This window comes from Callithrix jacchus, chromosome 17 (genome assembly GCF_049354715.1).
Source record: "Callithrix jacchus isolate 240 chromosome 17, calJac240_pri, whole genome shotgun sequence".
NCBI lineage: Eukaryota > Metazoa > Chordata > Mammalia > Primates > Cebidae > Callithrix > Callithrix jacchus.
In genome coordinates this window covers 75,613,458-75,633,066 of record NC_133518.1, presented here as the reverse complement: position 1 = coordinate 75,633,066, position 19,609 = coordinate 75,613,458, and the positions used below count along the sequence as shown (strand labels likewise).

Genomic DNA, 19,609 nt, shown 5'->3' with positions numbered 1-19,609 from the left:
AACATGGATATATCATCCTCACTATGTAATTAAAAAACAAAATCCCAAGCTTTCAAGTGGCAAATAGCCATACTTCTAAACAGGAGAAAATAATGAGAAAGGAAATGATAAACATGAGTTGAGCGGGGGCTGAAATAAGAAGCCTAGGGAAAGACAACCAAAGACTAAAAAAAGAGGAGGCTTTGGAAAAGCATTGCCATTCCATCTTCAATACCGTCACTTTTGAAAAAATGGAGGTATAACAAATATCATAGAATAAATCTGAAGTGTATGTCTTTGTGTGTGTGTGTGTATGTGTGTGTGTATACATACATATATATAAGACCCCATCTCAAAATATATATATATATATATATATGGCTCTGTCGTCCAGGCTGGAGTGCAGTGGTATGATTTTGGCTTACTGAAACCTCTGCTTCCTTGGTTCAGGTGATTCTCCTGCCTCAGCCACCCAAGTGGCTGGAAGTACAGGCACCCGCCACCACACCTGGCTAATTTTTGTATTTTTAGTAGAGATGGGGTTTCACCATGTTGGCCAGGCTGGTCTTGAACTTCTGACCTCAGATGATCCACCCACCTCAGCCTCCCAAAGTGCTGGGGTTACAGGCATGAGCCACCGTGCCAAGCCTGTCTTGATAAATTTTTACATGTGTTTATACCTGGAGGAACACCACCCTGTTTAAGATGTAGGACCTCTCCAGCATCTAAGCAGGCTCCCTCATGCCCTATCTCATCCATATTCCTCTGAAAGTAACCACTTGCCCAACCTCTATCATTATGATTAGTTTTTGCTATTTCTGAACTTTGTATAAGTGAAATATTACAATATGTGGCTTTTATCTCTAGCTTCTTTCACTCAATATTATGTCTGTGAGATTCACTCATGTAGCAGTTCATTATTTTTCATTACTGTATAATATTCCAGTATATGGATATACCACAATTATGTAGCTATTCTCCTATTGATGAATATTTGCACTGTTCTTAGTTTTCAGCTATTTTAACATTTCTGTGAGCATTCTTCTTCATGTCTTTTCAGGGGGGCACAAGTACTCATTTTTCCTGGGGATATACTCAAGATTGGAATGGATACACATGATTTTAATATACATTACTAAACAATTTCCCAAAATGTTTGCACAAGAATAATTACTCTTGTTTAGACTCACACTAGTTGAAGAAACATTTTACTTTGTGCTTGGTGGGTTGCAAAGGTTTTCCCTTTTCCAGGTAATAGAATTTGGAATGTAAATATAACATTGTGATTGAAACCTCTGACTGAAAATTAGGAGTTGACCACAGTCTGTGCCTTTATAAGCCTATTGATTAAAACCAGATTTAGGAAATAATAAATATCAAATAGAAAAGTGGTGTGTTCTGAGTGAGGACCACCCATTTTACCCCAGCCACTAAGCAAATCCTTACCAAGACTTTTCTTCCAGACTTTGTGAAAAAAGCAAATATTGTGTGAAAGATGTTTTCTTGTTCTTGAGGGATGATGCAGGGGGTTGGATTTTTCTGGAAAGAGCAGTTTCCCTTCTCTTGGCCCACCTGAAAATGAAAAGAGGCTGTCAGACGGGTTAGTCTCAAGAATGAATCGTGATGCTGGAGCCTCTTACTGCAGAGGCAGGAGTGGTAGAACCCCAGTTCACCTTTGCTCCTCGTCCATTCTGAAGTGGAGAACAATGGCTGAAAAGCTGAAAGCACAAGTTGTCACATCAACAGGGCCCAATAACAAAAAATGTGAATCTTAGGTCCCCCAATAATTGATGAGATGGCACATCACATGCAAATGAGATGTGACTAGGAAACAGGAAGACTTGAGTAAAATAAGCCTTACACTCCACGGTTTCCAAAGCACACTTAAGAACACCCTTACAAGCAATTCTTGTCTGAATGAGGAAAATGAGGCTCACCTTAGGTCACTGGCCAACAGTCATGTAGTCAAGAGGCCAGATCTGGAGCTTGGGACTAAGCCTGAAGGCTGATCTGCTGCCGGATGTTTTCAGCCACTCCAGAAAGCCCCCAAGGTGCTGTAAAACCCCTTAGAGGTCCTCCTAGAGACTGGGAACGGGCAGCAAGAAGGACTGCTCTCGGTCCAACTCTAAAACCAGAGTTTTGCTACCAAAAATATAACTGACTAGCCTCTGCCCTGAGCCAGAGAGGGACCTGCATTCTCGCCGAGCTCTTGGTGAGTGATTTGATTTTGCTTCTGACAGTAATGGCAATGGTGCTGAGTGACAGTGTCATAGAAGCAAAACAATGGTGTGTAGTCTTTGGTGATGATTTCCTTAAGAACAGCACTCTTTTTGATGTCTAAATTGAGGAACTGTTGAAAAAACAAAGTCTTCTTTATATATCATCGTATCATACTGATTGTAGCTGAAGACTAGACAGGATGTGAGGTCAAACCAGAAAATGAATAATTAGTAATTCCTAATTTCGGATCATGCTTACAATCCATGGCCAACCACACGCATCTATTAAATTACCCTATTCTATAATGCCCTTTTGTAAAATATAGTGTATTTGAATTTGTTCCAGAATGTTTCAACTTTTTTTCAAGGCAGGGAACAAAATTTTTTTTTTTTTTTTTTTTTACTTTTATTTTATGTTTGGGAGTATATGTGCAGGCTTGTTATACAGGTAAACTGGTGTCATGGAGGTTTTTGGTACAGATTATTTCATCACCCAGGTACTAAGCCTAGTACCCAACAGTTACTTTTTTCTACTCCTCTCCCTCCTTCCAACCTCCAGTCTCAAGAAGGCCCAGTGTCTGTTGAACAACACAAAGAAGGGAACCCTTCTTTGTGTTCATGAGTTCTCATCATTTAGCTTCCATTTATCAAGACAATGCAGTATTTGGTTTTCTGTTTCTGTGTTAGTTTGCTGAGGATAATAGCCTCCAGCTCCACCCATGTTCCTGCAAAGGGCATGATCTCATTCTTTTTTACGGCTGCATAGTATTCCACAGTCTATCTGTACCACATTTTCTTTATCCAAGCTCTTTGATGGGCATTTAGGTTGAGTCCATGTCTTTGCTATTTTGAACAGTGCTGCAATGAACGTCCCTGTGCATGTGTCTTTAGGAAAGGGTGATTTACATTCCTTTGGGTATATGCCCAGCAATGGGATCCTGGGTCAAATGGCAGTTCTGCTTTTAGCTTTTTCATGAATTGCCACACTGCTTTCCACAATGATTGAGCAAATTTATACTCTCAGCAACAGTATATAAGCATTCTGTTTTCTCTAAAACCTCCCCACCATCTGTTAATTTTTGACTTTTAAATAATAGCCATTCTGACAGGTATGAGGTGGTATCTCATTGTGGTTTTGATTTGTATTTCTGTAATGATCAGTGATACTGAGCTTTTTTTCCCCACATGCTTGTTGTCTGCACGTATGTCTTCTTTAAGTGTCTGTTCACATCCTTTGCCCTTCATTTAATGGAGTTGTTTTATTCTTGCAAATTTAAGTTCCTTATAGATGCTGGATATTAAACATTTGTCAGATGCATAGTTTGCAAATATTTTCTCCCATTCTGTAGGTTGTCTGTTTTCTCTGTTGATAGTTTCTTTTGCTGTGTAGAAGCTCTAAGTTTAATTAGATTTTGTCAGTTTTTGCTACAAAAAGAAACAAACAAGCTAATAATGCTAATCTAATAATAATGAATGATAAAACAAGATGATCAAAATTGGCTTAATTAATCTCTATTTCATCTTTGATCTGAATATATTCCAGGTTTACAATATATGTCTGAAAATAAGGTGAAGGTTTATTTCCTCAAGTTAAACTATTAGAAAAGAGGATGCTGCCTATAAAAGTTTCTCACCGTTTGGGACTTCCTGTCCTTTAAAAGTCTCTAATAATTTAGAAATTACTTTTGTTTTTTTTTTTGGAGACAGGGTCTGGGTCTCCCAGGCTGGAGTATAGAGGTTCAATCATAGTTCATGGCAGCTTCAACCTCCTGGGCTCAGGTGATCCTCCTTTATCAATCTCCTGAGTAGTTGGGACTATAGGCACATGCCACCACACGCAGCTAGTTTTTTGTTTTGTGTTTTGCTGGTTTCTTTTCTTCTTCTTTTTTTTTTGGTAGAGATGTGATTTCACCATATTACCCAGGCTGGTCTCAAACTTCTGAGCTCAAGCAATCTGCCTGCCTTGGACTTCCAAAGCAATGGAATTGCAGGCATAAGCCACTGCATCCAGCCTCAATTACTTTATCTGAACCACCACATTTGGGGAAAACACACTAGCTAGCCTGAAATGATCTCAATCAACATTGGGTCTGGATGATTTTAGAGGTCACTAGAGGGAAATAGCGAGGAGGCGGCAATGAGCTTTAATGAAGATTTGGTGATTATTCCTTGGGTGCCGTGGCTGAAAGCTGCGATACATATTTGAAAGCCCATTTTAGAAAGCAATCTGTAAGTTGCTTATGTGAGCAGCATGAATATTCACTTGCGAGACAAATGAGAAAAACAACTGCTCCAGTGCGGGGCAAGTGGGCATCTGTGTGTGGCAATCACATTTCAGCACCAAACACGGATTCAAGAAGTTCTGCATTTCAAAGAAATTACACAAACTGAAGATGATATGTTCTGGTGAACTACTGGCTAAAACTGTGGATAAGAAACGACATCCATCGGCGGGATGCAGTGGCTCATGCCTATGATCCCAGCACTTGGGAGGCGGAGATGGGCAGATCACCTGAGGTCGGGAGTTCGAGACCAGCCTGGCCAACATGGTGAAACCCCCTCTTTACTAAAAATACAAAAACTAGCCGGATGTGGTACCTGTGATCCCAGCTTCTTGGGAGGCTGAGGCAGGAGAATCACTTGAACCCAGAAGGTGGAGCTGCAGTAAGCCAAGACTCCACTCCAGCCTGGGTGACACAGAGAGACTCGGTCTCAAAAAAAAAAAGAAATAAATGACATCCATCAATCTCAGAAGATGTACATTTGGATAAAATTATTTTGTGAAATATAAGAATGAAAGAGTACTATAGATTAATATATCATTCTAATATTTTAAGCATTCAACCACATGATTAGGTTAAACATTATAAGTAAACAGTTGAATATTTCATTCATTTAACTTTTTTTATTGAGGTAAATTTACTTTCATTAAAATGCATGGCAGGGGTGCAGTTTGATGAATGATATCACCCATAACTACCACCCCCATGAATGTACAGAACACGTCCATCGCTCCGGACAGTTCCCACCAGTCCCTTGCCAGTCATTGCCCACTGCCCACTCCCCCCACCTCGAAGGCAAACCATACTTCTGATTCCTATTAAGTTGGCAAGAAAAAGAGGGTTAAATTTACCTAATTACGGAAATGGGGGATACGCTATTTGGGGCTTGCCCTATATTTAGGCATATATAGTACATTGTGGATGGAAAACATTTACGTTTACAAGGCGTTTGAGAATCCAAATGTGTGTAGTTGGATTCTCAATACCCACTCATTTTCTCACTTAGAAGCATGTGGGTCTCCACGTCCCCTGTCTTCTGGAGTGGGCATCTGCTGACAGACCGCTGGAAACTGTTTTCTGCAGCCTGTGGCACGCACATTCTTCTGCTGAGATTATAAGGCCAGGCCACCCAAACACGTTTGGTCTGGATTTAGAGAAACAGAACCTCTGAGCCCTGCAGGATGCATCCGTCCCTCATTAAAATCAGGCGTGGGAGCAGAGTTCCTCCTTGCTCTGCACATCAGGGCTTCGGGTTTCTAGGCAGGGAGAGGAAGTTTGGGAGCAGAGCCCCAGCCCAGCTAGCCTTGATGATGTGTTTCAGGTATAAAGAGCTGGCGCTGTCATCTGGCCATGAGACCAGATGCCAGCAGAGAGGGGCAGGAATCTGGGAAAGGCAGGGCAAGCGGGCGAGAAACAGCCTAAGTCTCAGTGTCAACCCCAAGAGGCAGAGTCACAGTTCAGAACTTAGCTTCTGTCTCCCGTGGGGAGTTTCTGGGGTGGCCTGTGAACAGGGTAATGGGACGGCGTGATGTGATGCAATGTGACACCTAATCTGCCCTGGTGGGATCTGGAAGACGGAAATGAGGACTGAGTCTGTGGTGAATGAAAATCTTGGCCAGTTGTGCTCCCGACTGCGGTTACATGGGAATCATTTCAATCGGGAAAAGCAACGTTTTTCTGGAAGGTTCGGGGTGGTCCCCTTTCAAAAGGAGATTGAAGGTTGCCTAGTGCTGCATGAGTCCGATTCAGATCAGCTAATCCTATTGCAGATGTGCCCTCAGCCCTCAGCTACACTCAGGAACTCAGTACCTAGCCACGGTCATCAAGGGGGGCTCCTCTACGAGTATTGAATGGGTACCGATGCGACAGCCACAGCAACAGCACCTAAGACTCGCGTGGCCCTTTCTACAGGCCAGGCTCTCAGTGCCTTCCACACATTAACGTTCAGTCCTCACTGCAATCCCCTGAGCCAGGTGCTATTACTGTCTGCCCCCCAACCTTTTTTGAGACAAATTCTCGCTCTGTTGCCCAGGCTGTAGTGTAGTGGTGTGATCTCAGCTCACTGCAACCTCTGACTCCTGGGTTCAAGTAATTCTCCTGTCTCAGCCTCCCAAGTCGCTGGGACTACAAGCACATGTCAACACACCCGGCTATTTTTTTTTTATTTTTATTTTTAGTAGAGATGAGGTTTCACCATATTGTTCATTCAGGCTGGTCTCGAACTCCTGACCTCAAATGATCCACCTGCCTCAACCTCCCAAAGTGTTGGGATTACAGGTGTGAACCACTGCACCTGGCCTACTGTCCCCATTTTACAGATGGAGAAACTGAGAGGCAACAGGAGGCCCCATGACCACCAGAGGTCCCCCAGGTAGCAGGGCCACAGAGCTGGGCTGGGACAGACGTCACACAGCTCCAGACATCTGCTTGTCACCAGTTCCCAGCACTGTCTCTTAGGTGGAAGCTGAGGATGAGGCTGGGGCAGGAGTGAGGTGGAGGGAAAGCTTCCTTTCCTCTTCTTACTGTGGTCAGAAGAAACCAATAGCCTGGAGATCGCAGCATTCTCCAGCATGAGCCATTTCTGCCACTGTGGCAAAAAAAATGCCCCCTGCCTAGACCATGGGAGATAAAAGTGCCTGCAGACTGAAGAGAGGCACTTGGGCTGGAACGGGGAACGGGGCATTCTGCAATGTTGTTTCTGGAAGGCAGCTGCGAGATCACGCAGTCCTTGTGGCCTCAGCTGACAGATAAGGAAACAGAGGTCCCCGAGTTTAGCAACTTGTCCAAGGTCGTGTCTGGCCCCAGTGAAGCAGTTCTGTGGTACAGGCGCTCTTGATGATTACTCGATAGTCTTGGCTTCAGCCCAAGCACCGCCGGCTAACAGCAGTGTCGGTTTAGGTCTCCGGGGCCTCGGTTTCCTCATCTATACGTGAGAATGTTGCTATAGGCAGTCACTCGGGTTGTCCCCAGTTGCTAATTCCTCACTTCATGAACTAGCTGTGCATTTTCATTACAGCAGGGGGCTACCTTATCTTATCACACAGATGAGCAATTACTATCCATCCCCCACAACTCGGTTTTAACCTCCCTCTTTGCTCAGAGTCCAGGGAATGTGGTGCTTTTTTCATGTGTTGCAGACCACCCAAGCACCCCCGGCCAATGACCAACAATGTCACTTCTTTGGCTAGCCAAGGACTCTGTGGCCATCACCCCCTTGCTCTTCTCTGCCCACTCACTCCTCATTTATTCCCCAGGCTATCAGAGTCCAAATTCTTCTCATGACATGGCTGCTTATCTCCCAGGGCCTCTGGGAGCTGGCAGAGGTCCCTGGCTATCAGAATTTGAACAAAAGGACTTCACCAGGCACCCAAACAAGGACAGGAGAATGCTGGACCCAGTGACATGGCTGCATTCTACTAAGGCAGGTACTGAGGGTTTTCTATTGGCATCTGTCCTCCCCCTGACCCCGAAGAGGACACTGTATAAACTGAAGCCATGAGACGGTGGTGACTGGGGAAACTGTCAGGCGCCCTGGCTGTGGAGTGAATATCACCTGGTGGCAGAGTCTGGGTCAGGCTCGATCAAGGGAGCCATCATGGTCAGAAGTCACCACGGTGCCAGGCCTGTGAGAAGAGGAAGTGTCCCCTGTTCACTTTAGGGGATCTGGCAAGATGTTGCTTCATGAAGTACTGGGTTGGAAGTGTGGGTTGGGGCTGATTCCATAGGTGAGACACTGAGAAAGAGAGCAGACCCTTAGCTTCATCTGATCCCAGACGGAGAAGGGAAGCCTAGAGCTTTTATTCTGCAGGCTGAGGTGGTCTGATAAAGGGCTGGGAGGAAACAGGGCATTTCCATGTTGTAGGCTCAGGAGACGGAGCTCAGTCAGGCACCTCTACAAGCTGTCTGTCGACCTAGAGCAAGAGAGAGGACACAGGTTCCCTCCCACAGGGCCCCAGAACAGAGCAGCGGAACACAGTCCCTGGGCCTGGGTCCAAACACTGAAGAGGCAGAAAAGTCCTCTGACCTTTTTCCTAAGTGTCATGCTCCAAGCACATCACCCTGGGAAATTGCTTATCGTCCTGTCTCTATACTGAGTTCAGATATCGATGGAAATAATACTAACATTGGGTCCTGTTCTAAGAGAATGGCACACGCTGAATCCTCACGGCACCCATGTGTGGAGGGCACAACTATCAGTAGACCATATAATGTATTGTCTAAACTGGGACACTTTTTAGAGTGAACCAGCTAGAACAGCAACACAGAGATATTTATCAGGGATGTGACACGTAAGCTCTAACTTCTGGTCTCCTTAATTTCCACCCCTTTTTACAGATGACAAAACTGAGGCCCAGAGAGGTTAGGTAACCTGTCATGTATGAGAAGCACATCTCCAAAGTCCCCGCCAGGATGCTCTGCCCCACTCCGTCTTCCCTGCAGCAGGTTGCATAGTTGCTATTCCACATACTAGAGCCAAACACACACTGACCGCCACCTCACTGTTTACCTGTTTGCAGTCTCTCCGAGCACGGCTCCTAATGAGATTACAAATCCCACCTACGAATTTCTCCCTCCACCAGGAAGTCAGCCTCTCTCATGATCTGACTTAGAGGAGGTGGCATTGCAGGTGGACTTCAAAGGGTAAAGAAAACTCAAGAGTAAAGGGAGAAGGGAATTCCAGGAAGAGAACAGCATGTGCTAAAGTGTGGAGGGGCCAACTTGAGACTTGAGTCTAGAGAGCAGAGGAGTTCAATGCAGGTGAAGCACTGGAGGAATGCTGGGTAGTGGGGGCCAGACTGAGGTAGGAGAGATGGGCCTGGACACGGAGGAGGGTGTGTGGCAAGTCTTACACGTGGCTTGGTGGGGATAGTTACCCAGAAGGTTATAGGAACCAGGGAAAGCTTTGAAGCAGGAGAATGTATGAGAATGTATGATTTAGATCATGTGGATTAATCTCTCTCAAAATTAAAGAAACAAGTTGTAGTTTCATTCAATATGCGATATTATTAATTTTTTTGTTTTGTTTTGTTTTTGAGACAGAGTTTTGCTCTCGTTGCCCAGGCTGGAGTGCAATGGCATGATCTCGGCTCACTGCAACCTCCACCTCCAGAGTTCAAGCCATTTTCCTGCCTCAGCCTCCTGAGCAGCTGGGATGACAAGCGTGTGCCACTGTGCCCGGCTAATTGTGTATTTCTCATAGAGACAGTTTTCTCCATGTTGGTGAGGCTGGTCTCAAACTCCTGACCTCAGATCATCTGCCTGCCTTGGCCTCCCAAAGTGCTGGGATGAGTGGTGTGAGCCATGTCACCCGGTCTGTTAGTATATTTTTAACAGGTGGAAGCACAGATGCTTCTACCAGTTCACCATTCTACCAGTACCCGCCCCATCAGCTGGCTGGGGCTCCAAGGATAGGGAGGGTCACCAAAGTGTCCCTGGCTTGATGCCCCTTGAGTGCATGCATCGCCAATAAAAGGGAAATTGAAGATTAAATTAGCAGAGGCACAAACCAAATGACAATAGAGCGCCCTATGAGCCACAGCTGGAGTCATCCCCAGTGTGGTTTTCGGGTAAAAAAAACCTCAAAGCTATGATGTAAAAGCTATGTTTGTTGATTGGCTTGGACACGTTTGAGTAACACGTGTTTCCTGTTAACTCATGTTTCCGTGTCAATCACTGACTTCATGTTTTCTGTTACATCCCTGGGCCACTTTTCCGGATCATATTATACCAATCACAGCTGATGGCAACGGGGTAAACATGCCCTGCACCCTGACTTATCGCCTGCTTCTCTGAAGTCACAGGTTCCTTGAGCTTGAAAACCCAGAGAATGTTTTGAATGCCTTCTTTGCTAATTCAATCACCCATTGCTTACTCCGAGGACCAAGGCCTCAAAAGACAGTAAGCCCCTATTCCAGCCCAGGAGGCTGGACGCATATCACGATGGCTGTGCTGACATTAATTCTAGGACCGCAGGGTTTGAAATAAAGCTAGGACTCACACAATAACCGACAAATGATACCAGCTGCTTGATTAGACTGACCTAAGGTGTCTAATTCTAGAAAGACAAATAATATTCATCCAGAAAAATGCAAACCATGATTAATGGTTACTTCACAGCCTTAAGGAACCCTTCAAATTATATCTCATGTGAAATCGTGTTGCTATGATTTACTACTGAGTGTTTCTTCATATGGACCGAAGACTAAAAGATAATGTTAATGAATCCTAAGACAAATACTTTTACGTATCACCATTCATTTGAAAAACCTGTAATAACGCTGACTCAGCATAGCCGACAAAGGATGGATGCTCACAGGCTCTGTTCATCTGTTCTCATTTTTCAATTGCAATGACGCTATTTAACGTAAGGTCAGAGAAACAGCAATAATGATCATAGATTCTCCTAAACATGAACCTGGCTAACTTCCTGTTTCTCGTGTGTGTGCATCGCCCCATTTGAAGGTAATGAGGAGTTTTCAATGACATCCTTTGGTACATCCTTCTCAAGAGTGATGGATTCTTTTGCTTTGTGAAAAGAGACCCCGTGTTCATAAGCGCAGCAAGTTCGGATTTTCTGATATCTACCCCTCAGTGTAGCTAGTGGTTCCAAGGTATTTATACAAATAGAAAACAATCCAAAGTAGAAAAACCGTCTGACGATGACAACATGAGCTAGGCTAATATGAAGCTCTAGCTCTGGACAGTCCCTGCTAGCTTCAGTGTTCAAATAAAGAGTTCTGTCTTTAAATTGAAACGGGTAAACAAAATCAGGTGACAGCCCACTCCAAACCTGCAGAGCTGGGGATGGAGCAGGAGGAGCAGGAAGTAAAAGGATGACCCAGTATCATTTAATCACAGAAAGGAAAAGATCGTCACTTTAACGCTAGATGTCTTCTCTTTTTCTAACTGAAAACTGTCTTCTAAATAAAATACATGTTTTTCTAACCCTTTCCCCATCTCTTTAAGGCAGTCATCCCTGCAAAAGTGGTATGGGGTCTGAAAAGGTCAGGGTGTTACTGAGACCAAACCTGAAACAGAAAATAAAGGGGCAAAGCCTCCAGACCAATGTTTCAGAGGAAAGGGAGCGTGTACTCCATTGCACAATTCTGACTTCTCTGTGAGGCTGCCATTATTTCATGAACGATTTCCCTTCTCATGATAAAATTCAGTGGACTTCACTTCCATCTGCTTTAGGGTTTGGCTGAAACAATGCCCCTGCATCCTCCCTTCCCCCCTCTTCCTTTGCGTGTGACAGGCCAACATGCTGGAAAGTCAAGAGTGCAGACCGCCACCACCAGGCTGCCCTGTAAAATGGGATGGCCTTTAATTAATTTACATGTAATCAGAGAAAGACATGTTCCCCAGACGAAGCTCATTTCCCAGGCATGGGGATGGCCTTTTATTGGAGTTAAAGCGATACAGATGGGAAGTAGTCTCAGAGAGGCAGTGACACAAAAGAATTTCCAGATGCAGTCAGATTCTCTTTCGTGAAAAAGCAATACATAAATATGTTATCTGAGCACTTGATATGCATACCAAAAATATTTTCCTTCCACAGATAATATTTTGGAAGCAGAATGGTCTGTGGATTTGGGTAATAAGTGAGTCAGTAGCCCCCATATGAGACACAATATGGTCCTTGGAATTGTATCTACTTGTTTAAATATCAGTTGTAGCTCTTGGACCCATCTTAAGGTAAAGAATGAAGCTCAGACCCATCTTCTGTTAAAAGCTAGGGCAGCACACCTCTTGATTCACTGCGCTGTCTCTGCATTTCCTGCATCTATTGCTTTATTAGCTCCCTTTTATCAAACGGCAAATGACGCTCATTTTCTGGATGCCATGATTCCTGCATCACCACGTGTCTAACCTCTTCCACTACTTTTCTGAGCGTACACACACCAGAGCAGTGAAAAGTGAAACCTCGGTGTCATTCATTAAGTCTCAAGTTTCAAGGACTTCATGGGAGGCCTGAAATACGCTTTAGGTCATAAATTTAGATTAAAGAGAAGTAAGTGAGATTGGCTCAGTGACAGCTGGGGAGATCATTACTTCTCAGCGTCTAACAACGTTCAGGCGTTCCTTTTGGTCTGAAGAAACTTGGGGCGTGTGTCAGAAAAGTGATTTCCTGTTTTTGTGCTTCCGAAGCATACACCATTAGTCCTTGGCAGGTTAAATGAGAACCATGTGTTTCTCGGCAGTGGCGGATGAGCTCTGTTTATCCTCAGTAAGACTTCCTGTTACCAACTTTGGTAACAACCCATCACCCCCGCCATGGCAGGGCTCTGTATCATGTTGCTTTTAAGGAATGAACGCAAGCAAACTCCTAATCACCAACTTTTAACGCCTATTCATGTAGCAGACCAGAAAACACCAGGCACCTACACGTCGGCATTCAACCAGCCCACGGGCTGGCAATGAAGCGTTAATGCTTCCACATGTCACAGCAGCTGCAAGCACAAGACATTGGGGCTCCCTGATAAGGCCGGGCGCCTTCAGTCAGCAGGGAGACAGCACTGCTGGCTTGATTTATTCTCTCTGGCCACACAGGTTAAAGGGCAGCCTCTGAACCACACTGTGCACGGACAGCCCGAGCTGAAGCTTACCCCCGCTTCCAGAGGGCGTGTGTTGAGTGTAACTTGTGCACAGAAGCACACAGTATTTCCCTCTAGCCAAGCTCAAATGAACCAAGAGCCTAGGAACATAACTCTTGTTCCAGAATTCAATCAGCCATCTCCCTTCTTTCAAGTGTTTGGCTTCTGTTGAGAAAAAGATTTAAGGAAAACCTAATCCTGACCCATTTCAGGAACCTGACTATTCAGCTTGCATTCATACATGTGCAGAAAGAAGAAAACGCAAAATCAAAAGAAAAGAAACTTTGGGGCCATGACTGAGATCAGCAGTGTCTGTGTGTGAGGGAGAAGCTCATGGCGGAGGAAATGTGTTCACATTACTGACCAAAGTTCGTAGAGTTTACATTTACTCTGAGAAGCCTTCGTTTCTGATAAGTGATTCCATCTCTTAGTTCAAAATTTCACCTTCTTATTCTCACATTGAAATTGAGGCAACCTCTGCATGTGTGAAAGGAAATTTGTCAATATATTTCTACTGGGGGATCTCAAGTAGAGATGGGAGGATGTCCTGGAGACGGTCCCCAGCAGATAGAAGGGGCGACTGTGTGTCTGAGGGTGCCACGAACAGAGTGGAAGCTGCAGCCATTTCTTTCATTTATCTGAGCACTGGCTATGGTCTGGGCACCAAATTTGGGGACACACAGAAAATAAGGATCTTGCCCTTTATTCTCATGGTATTTTTAATCTCCTGGAAGAAGACTGTCAATGAAAGAGTAATTTCACATAGTGATTAGTGCTATGAACAAAACAACATACAAATGGGACAGAGTGTAATGGGGTTTTGCAATTTAAGTGTTCAGGGAAGACTCATTGAGAAGGTGAACTCTGGGCTCACACCTGCATAATGAGGAGGAGCCATCTATGCAAAGATTGGAGGCAACAGTGTTCTCAGCAGAGGCAGGTGCAAAGGGCCTGAGGCAGGCCATCTGCAAAGGCATCTGGGAGGGCTTGACAGAGAGGACATATGAACTGGGTCTTGAAGAATGAGTGAGCTCTCCACAGCCAGAAGGGAGGGAGAAGCCATTGGCAAGGGCTGGCGGCCCAGGGAAGTGCATAGTGAGACCCTTCGGCAGCCTTCATGGTCCACAGAAGCTGGAAGACAAGTCAGGGGCGAGGGGCTACAGGAGAAAATGGCCTGGAAAGAAGGGTTGGAGGTAACACGAGGTTTTGGCCATTAGGATTCCCGTGATTTTTTCACTGAGAGTCTCAGGAGTGTTTCTGAGCATTAACACATAGAAATTATTAGGACTAGAAGCTGGTGAGAGAAATTACTAGGACCAAAGGCCTCAGACGGTAAAGCAGGTCTTTGCTGCCTGAGTAATAACAGTTTTCGATGAGGAGGGTTGGATGGAAAGGCACAGGTCTTGCTCAGTTTTGAATTTTTATCTGGAGAATATGGTGAGTGTGGAGAGGACACCCTAGGATGGGAAAGATAATTAAAGGAATTGCAACGTTTTTTGGAAGAGAAGGGGGAAGTCAAGGTAGTGGCTCAACTTCTCTACAAGAGGGAAGGAGGCAATTGCTTTTCTTAGCTAAAAAAGGGTGATGGAGCATGGAGAACTGCAGACAGTCAGAACAAGGGATTTGAGGAACGCCAGCATGGCTTAACAAAGAGAACTTGCCGGAAAAGCAGTTGTTGTCCCGGGGAGACATCTTGATTGTATTCTGTCCGAAGGTAGAGGGTTGGATCACATAATCCCCCAAATCCACCTCCTTCTACGGGAGAGAGGTTTCTAATCCTTGTTAGAAGAAACCTCTCGCCCAGAGAGCTAGCTTGGTACAGTCAGCCCTTGAATTTCTATAGAAAAACTGAGGGTGAAGGAGGGGAAAAAAGAAGTATGTGTTCATGATGGGGAAGACCAGCAGAGAGAAAAATGTGCGTCATTCAGCTTGGTTTAGGTTACTTGCTGGGCTGTTTAAAGTGCCAGGCCTGACTGTTACACAAGCCTCAGCTCCAATAAGCTGGCTAAAGGGGAGACTTCCTGTTGCAATTATCCTCCAAGCACAGCCAAGTCATAACATCCAGGACTTTTCTGATACAAAATGTGCAGGCTTTAAAAATGAGTGCCACTGTCAACTGCTGTTGCCAGCAAAATAAGTGATTCACACTGCGGCAGAAACCCCCCCCGGACTGAAAGCTAACGAGAACACACACGGAGACTTCTGGATGTCCAGTCTGAACCCCATGTAAGGGCAGTACGGGGGCTGGCATTTCAAAGGTCGGAAATTAATTAGGGCTAAAATCAAGGGGGAGAGAATTCTCAGGAAAGACCAAGACAGACTTGGCAAGGACTTCATGGGCAAAGAAGATCTCATTGCAAATTCCCGTAGGATAGCTTTGGTCCCTGCCACTTCTGAATAAAAGTCTCGGTGATACTGTCCCTGACCACTCCATTTAAAATCGTAACCTTTCCCAAACTCTATTCTCTTGCTTTTAAAATTTTTCTCCGTATCATTTATCATCATGTAACAAACTATATGCTTTACTTATTATGTGTCTTTCCCCACTAGAACGTAAGCTACATGAGGCCTGGAAATTACTTCTTGTCTGCTTCCCTCTCTGCAGTAGGTGTTTAGCATATGCTGGATGCAAAGTATTTGTTGAAAGAATGAACACGTGGATTAAAAAATCCCCACCACAGCCTCTTGTGGTGAGGACTGTCATCAGCAGATTACAGATAAGCAAATGGGAGAGCAGAGTTTAAGTATGAGGCTTCTTAATTATGAACAGACAAAGGAATCCCCGGGGATCTTGCTGAAGTGAAGGCTCTGACTCGGCAGCCCTGGGTGGGGCCTCCGTTCTGCGACCACGCCTCAACTTCCAGGTAGTGCTAAGCTGCTGGACAGCTAGGCACCCACACAAAATGAGGGCGCAAGTCCCTGCACGTGGCTGCTGAAGGAAGTAAAAAATGTTTTACCCCAAAACAGATTTCTTTGACACAGTTTGAAATGGCTGCTGCACGGCCAGCAGACAGAAGTGGACTTGCAAAGCTGTCTCTTGTGGCGAAATTTTGCATCTGTAGAGAATCTCCATGAACGCAGCCAGGCCTTCTCTTTCTAGGCCTTTCCGAGATCTAGGATAGATTGAGTCTGACACCTTTACAAGTCTGAAAAAAAAATTCGCCATCTATTCTCTCTAGGGGTTAAGACCTGGGAGGCTTCATCTACACAACACCGCCACCTTGCTAGCCACGCCTCTTTCTTTCTCTCCCCCATAACATGTCTTGCCATGAAAACCTGGTTGTGGCCATTCTCTGAGCCTGCATCTTTCCATAACCTCGAGATGATATATAAGCTTCTGTTCCTTACTGCGGGGTGGGGTCTTCATCCTGAAGGCTCCTGTACCTTACTGTGGGGTGGGGTCTGCATCCTGAAGGCTCCTGTACCTTACTGCGGGGTGGGGTCTGCATCCTGAAGGCTCCTGTATATACAAGTTAAACAAATCTGTGTGCCTTTTCTCCCATTATCTGCCTTTTCTGAGTTGATTTTTCAGTGAGGCTTCAAAGGACCAGCGGTTCCCCGTGACCCCATACTGTATAGTTGTGGCAGGGTGAACCCGCAAATCAGGGTTTGGCCTGGGAGGGCCTGCGTGTTTTGGCTTCTTAAAGGAAAGAATTCAAGAGCAAGTCCAGAGAGTAAAGTGAACGCAAGTTTATTTAAAAAAGTGAAGAAATAAAAGGTGGTCACCCCATTGGTAGCAGAGCTTCAAGGGCTGCTGCTCGGCTATTTTAATGGCTGTTTCTTGATTAAATGCTAAACAAGGGGTGGATTATTCGTGAGGTTTACAGGAGAGGGGCTGGGAATTACAGAACCCAGGCTCTTTCTCTTTTAGATCATATAGAGTAACTTCTAGGAGTTGGCAAGGAGTTACCATGGCATCTGTAAATTGCCATGGTGCTGGTGAATTATCATGAGTGTCGCCATCTTGGTTCTGGCTGGCTTCAGCTGGCTACTCTACCACATCCTGCGTTAGCAGCAGGGTCTCGGTGACCTGTCTCGAGAAACAAATCCTGCTGAACTCCTATTTCACAGTGAGCCCTACTGTCAAGAGTGAACATTAACTCAGCCGCTTACCAATTTACCTTGGCCTTCCCTCTAACTCTTCCTTGCCTCGATTTCCTCACAAAATTATCATGAAGATTGAATGACTTTGTTCTTGTAATGTACTTGACACAGTACCTCTGCACTATACCCATCTGTAATAAGTTAGTAAGAACTCATTACTTTTTGGTCTGAATCTATCAGCTTTATCTCAGGGTCCTAAGGGAGCATTATTAAAGTTATGTTCTACTTCACCAAACAGGAGAAATCAACATTTATGCTGAGAACCATGAGAATATATACCTCCTATCACAAAATTAGAAGTTTCTCCTGGATACATTACGTGAAGCTTTTGGGACAGGTTCCTAAAAGTGGAATTGTCGGTATTCATATTGCAAATTTTGTCAGTTACTGTCAAATTGCCTTTCATACCAGCAGTATTTGAAAGTGCTCATTTCTCTTCATCTTAACCAACAATGGATCTTAAAAGTTTTTTAGATTTTTGCCAGTTTAATGAGAAGAAAAACCTCATTTTAAGTTTGCATTGCTCTGATTACCACTCCTGGGTAACGATTTGTAGTTTTTGTAGAGATGGGGTTTCGCCATGTGGCCAGGCTGGTCTTGAACTCCTGACCTCAGGTGATCCATCTGCCTCGGCCTCCCAAAGTGCTGGCATTACAGGCATGAGCCACTGCACCCAGTCAGCTGTTTTACTTACTTTTATTTTTTATGACAGAGTCTTGCTCTGTCATCCAGGCTGGAGTGCCGTGGTGTATCTCAGCTCACTGCAACCTCAGTCTCCCAGGTTGAAGGGATTCTCCTGCCTCAGCCTCCTGGGTAGCTGGAATTTGAGGTGCCCGCCACCACTCCCAGCTAATTTTTGTATTTCTTGTAGAGACAGGGTTTCACCATGTTGGTCAGGCTGGTCTCCGCCTCCTGACCTCAGGCCTCCCAAAGTGCTGGGATTATAGGCATGAGCCGTCGCACCCGGCACTGTGTTTTACTTTCAATTCCAAAATTCCCTCTTTCTTCTTTTTATAATTTCCATCTATTTTATTTTTCATTTATTTAATTTCCACCTATTTTAATTCATTCATTGATATTACGGATATTCTCTACTTGATGAATCACTGTTGTCATACCTTAATTATTTGAACCTGATTTTAGTTCTTTAAACATTTATAATAGCCGCTTTCAAGTCTCTGTTAAGTCCTACATCTGGGTTCTTCAGAGACAATTTTTATTAACTACTTTTTTTTGTTCCTGTATGGAACATGAGATATATACATGATATATGCAGAGAGAGAGAGAGAGAGAGAGAGAGAGAGAGAGAGAGAGAGAGAGAGAGAGAGTTTAGATTGGACATTTTAGATAATATATTGTAGCAATGCTGGATTCTTACCCCTCCCACTGGGGGGTAGTTGTTACTATTTTGGTTTTGTTTGTTTAGTGACTGGTCTGGATGAATTCTTTGGAGTCTGTTTTCCCTGGAGTGTGCAGCCTCTCATGTTTCCGCTGGCAAACTATATGTTGCCTATGTATCTCTCTCTCGCTTGTTTTCATTTTTAAGCCTGGTTTTGTAACAGCTCAGTGATCAGCCAATGACTGGTCAGAAGCTACATGTAACCATCTGGATCTCGGAAGCATTTCCCCCTCAGCTGGTGGGTGTGTGTGTGAAGATCAGGGAGCTTACAGTCAGCTTCATCTCTTACCTCCTGTATTCACAAGTCCTCAGAGCCAATCAGTTGATTACCTTTTTTGGGGGGCGCGGCAGGGGCGGGGTGGGGGGGGAGACAGTAACAATTTTCACAATAGGGATACTTTCTTTTTTCTGAAGAAAGGTTATGATTCCAATGCAACTAATGAGCAGGGGACTCGTGCTCGTTCCTCACTTCGGTCCAAGTTTCCTCTAGGTTTCTGGCCAAGGGGCTTTGTCAAGCTGAGGAAGCCTCCTTCTATGCCTTCCTTACTGGAAATGTAATAAAAACCATAAATAAATGTTGAATTTAATTTTTAACTTTTGAAAAGCCCTTATCAAGATCATCATTTGGTTATTTTTCATTTAATCCTTTTAATATTAATAATAATATATAATGATTATATTAATCAGTTTCCTCAGGGAGAACCAACTTACCATTCTTGGATTATGTCCAGGAAGAATACAGAAGAATATATTATTCTTCTAATAAGAATCAATTTGCAATTTATTCAAAACTTTGGTATCTGTCTTCAAAGTGAGTTTTGCTTAGTGCTTTCTATATCTGTGAGTGTGCCCACTCTCCATTTCTGGTTTCTGTACTAGGATTTTATTAGTTTTCTAGAATGAGTTGCTTATCTTTTCCACTCTCTTGAACAGCTTATATAACATAGGAATTACACATTTCTTGAAAGCTTACTAGAACCTGCCTATATAGCTATCCGGGTCTGTGATTTTTTTAAGGTATAGATCTTTGCC

General features: G+C 44.3%; 1 protein-coding gene across 6 annotated transcripts in view; it reads right to left on the bottom strand.

The window, feature by feature from the left end:
* The window catches only part of ITGA9 (integrin subunit alpha 9), a 375,338-nt gene that overhangs the window by 47,108 nt on the left and 308,621 nt on the right, over window positions 1-19,609 (bottom strand). For 5 of the 6 annotated variants that reach the window (XM_035278480.3, XM_035278481.3, XM_035278482.3 and 2 more), the window contains one exon: window positions 1,426-1,551. In XM_035278480.3, coding sequence (XP_035134371.3) covers window positions 1,426-1,551 — 126 coding nt within the window. Of the gene's footprint in view, window positions 1-1,425; window positions 1,552-18,205; window positions 19,124-19,609 lie in introns of those variants that run through there. The other variant, XM_054247151.2, reaches the window with a different exon arrangement.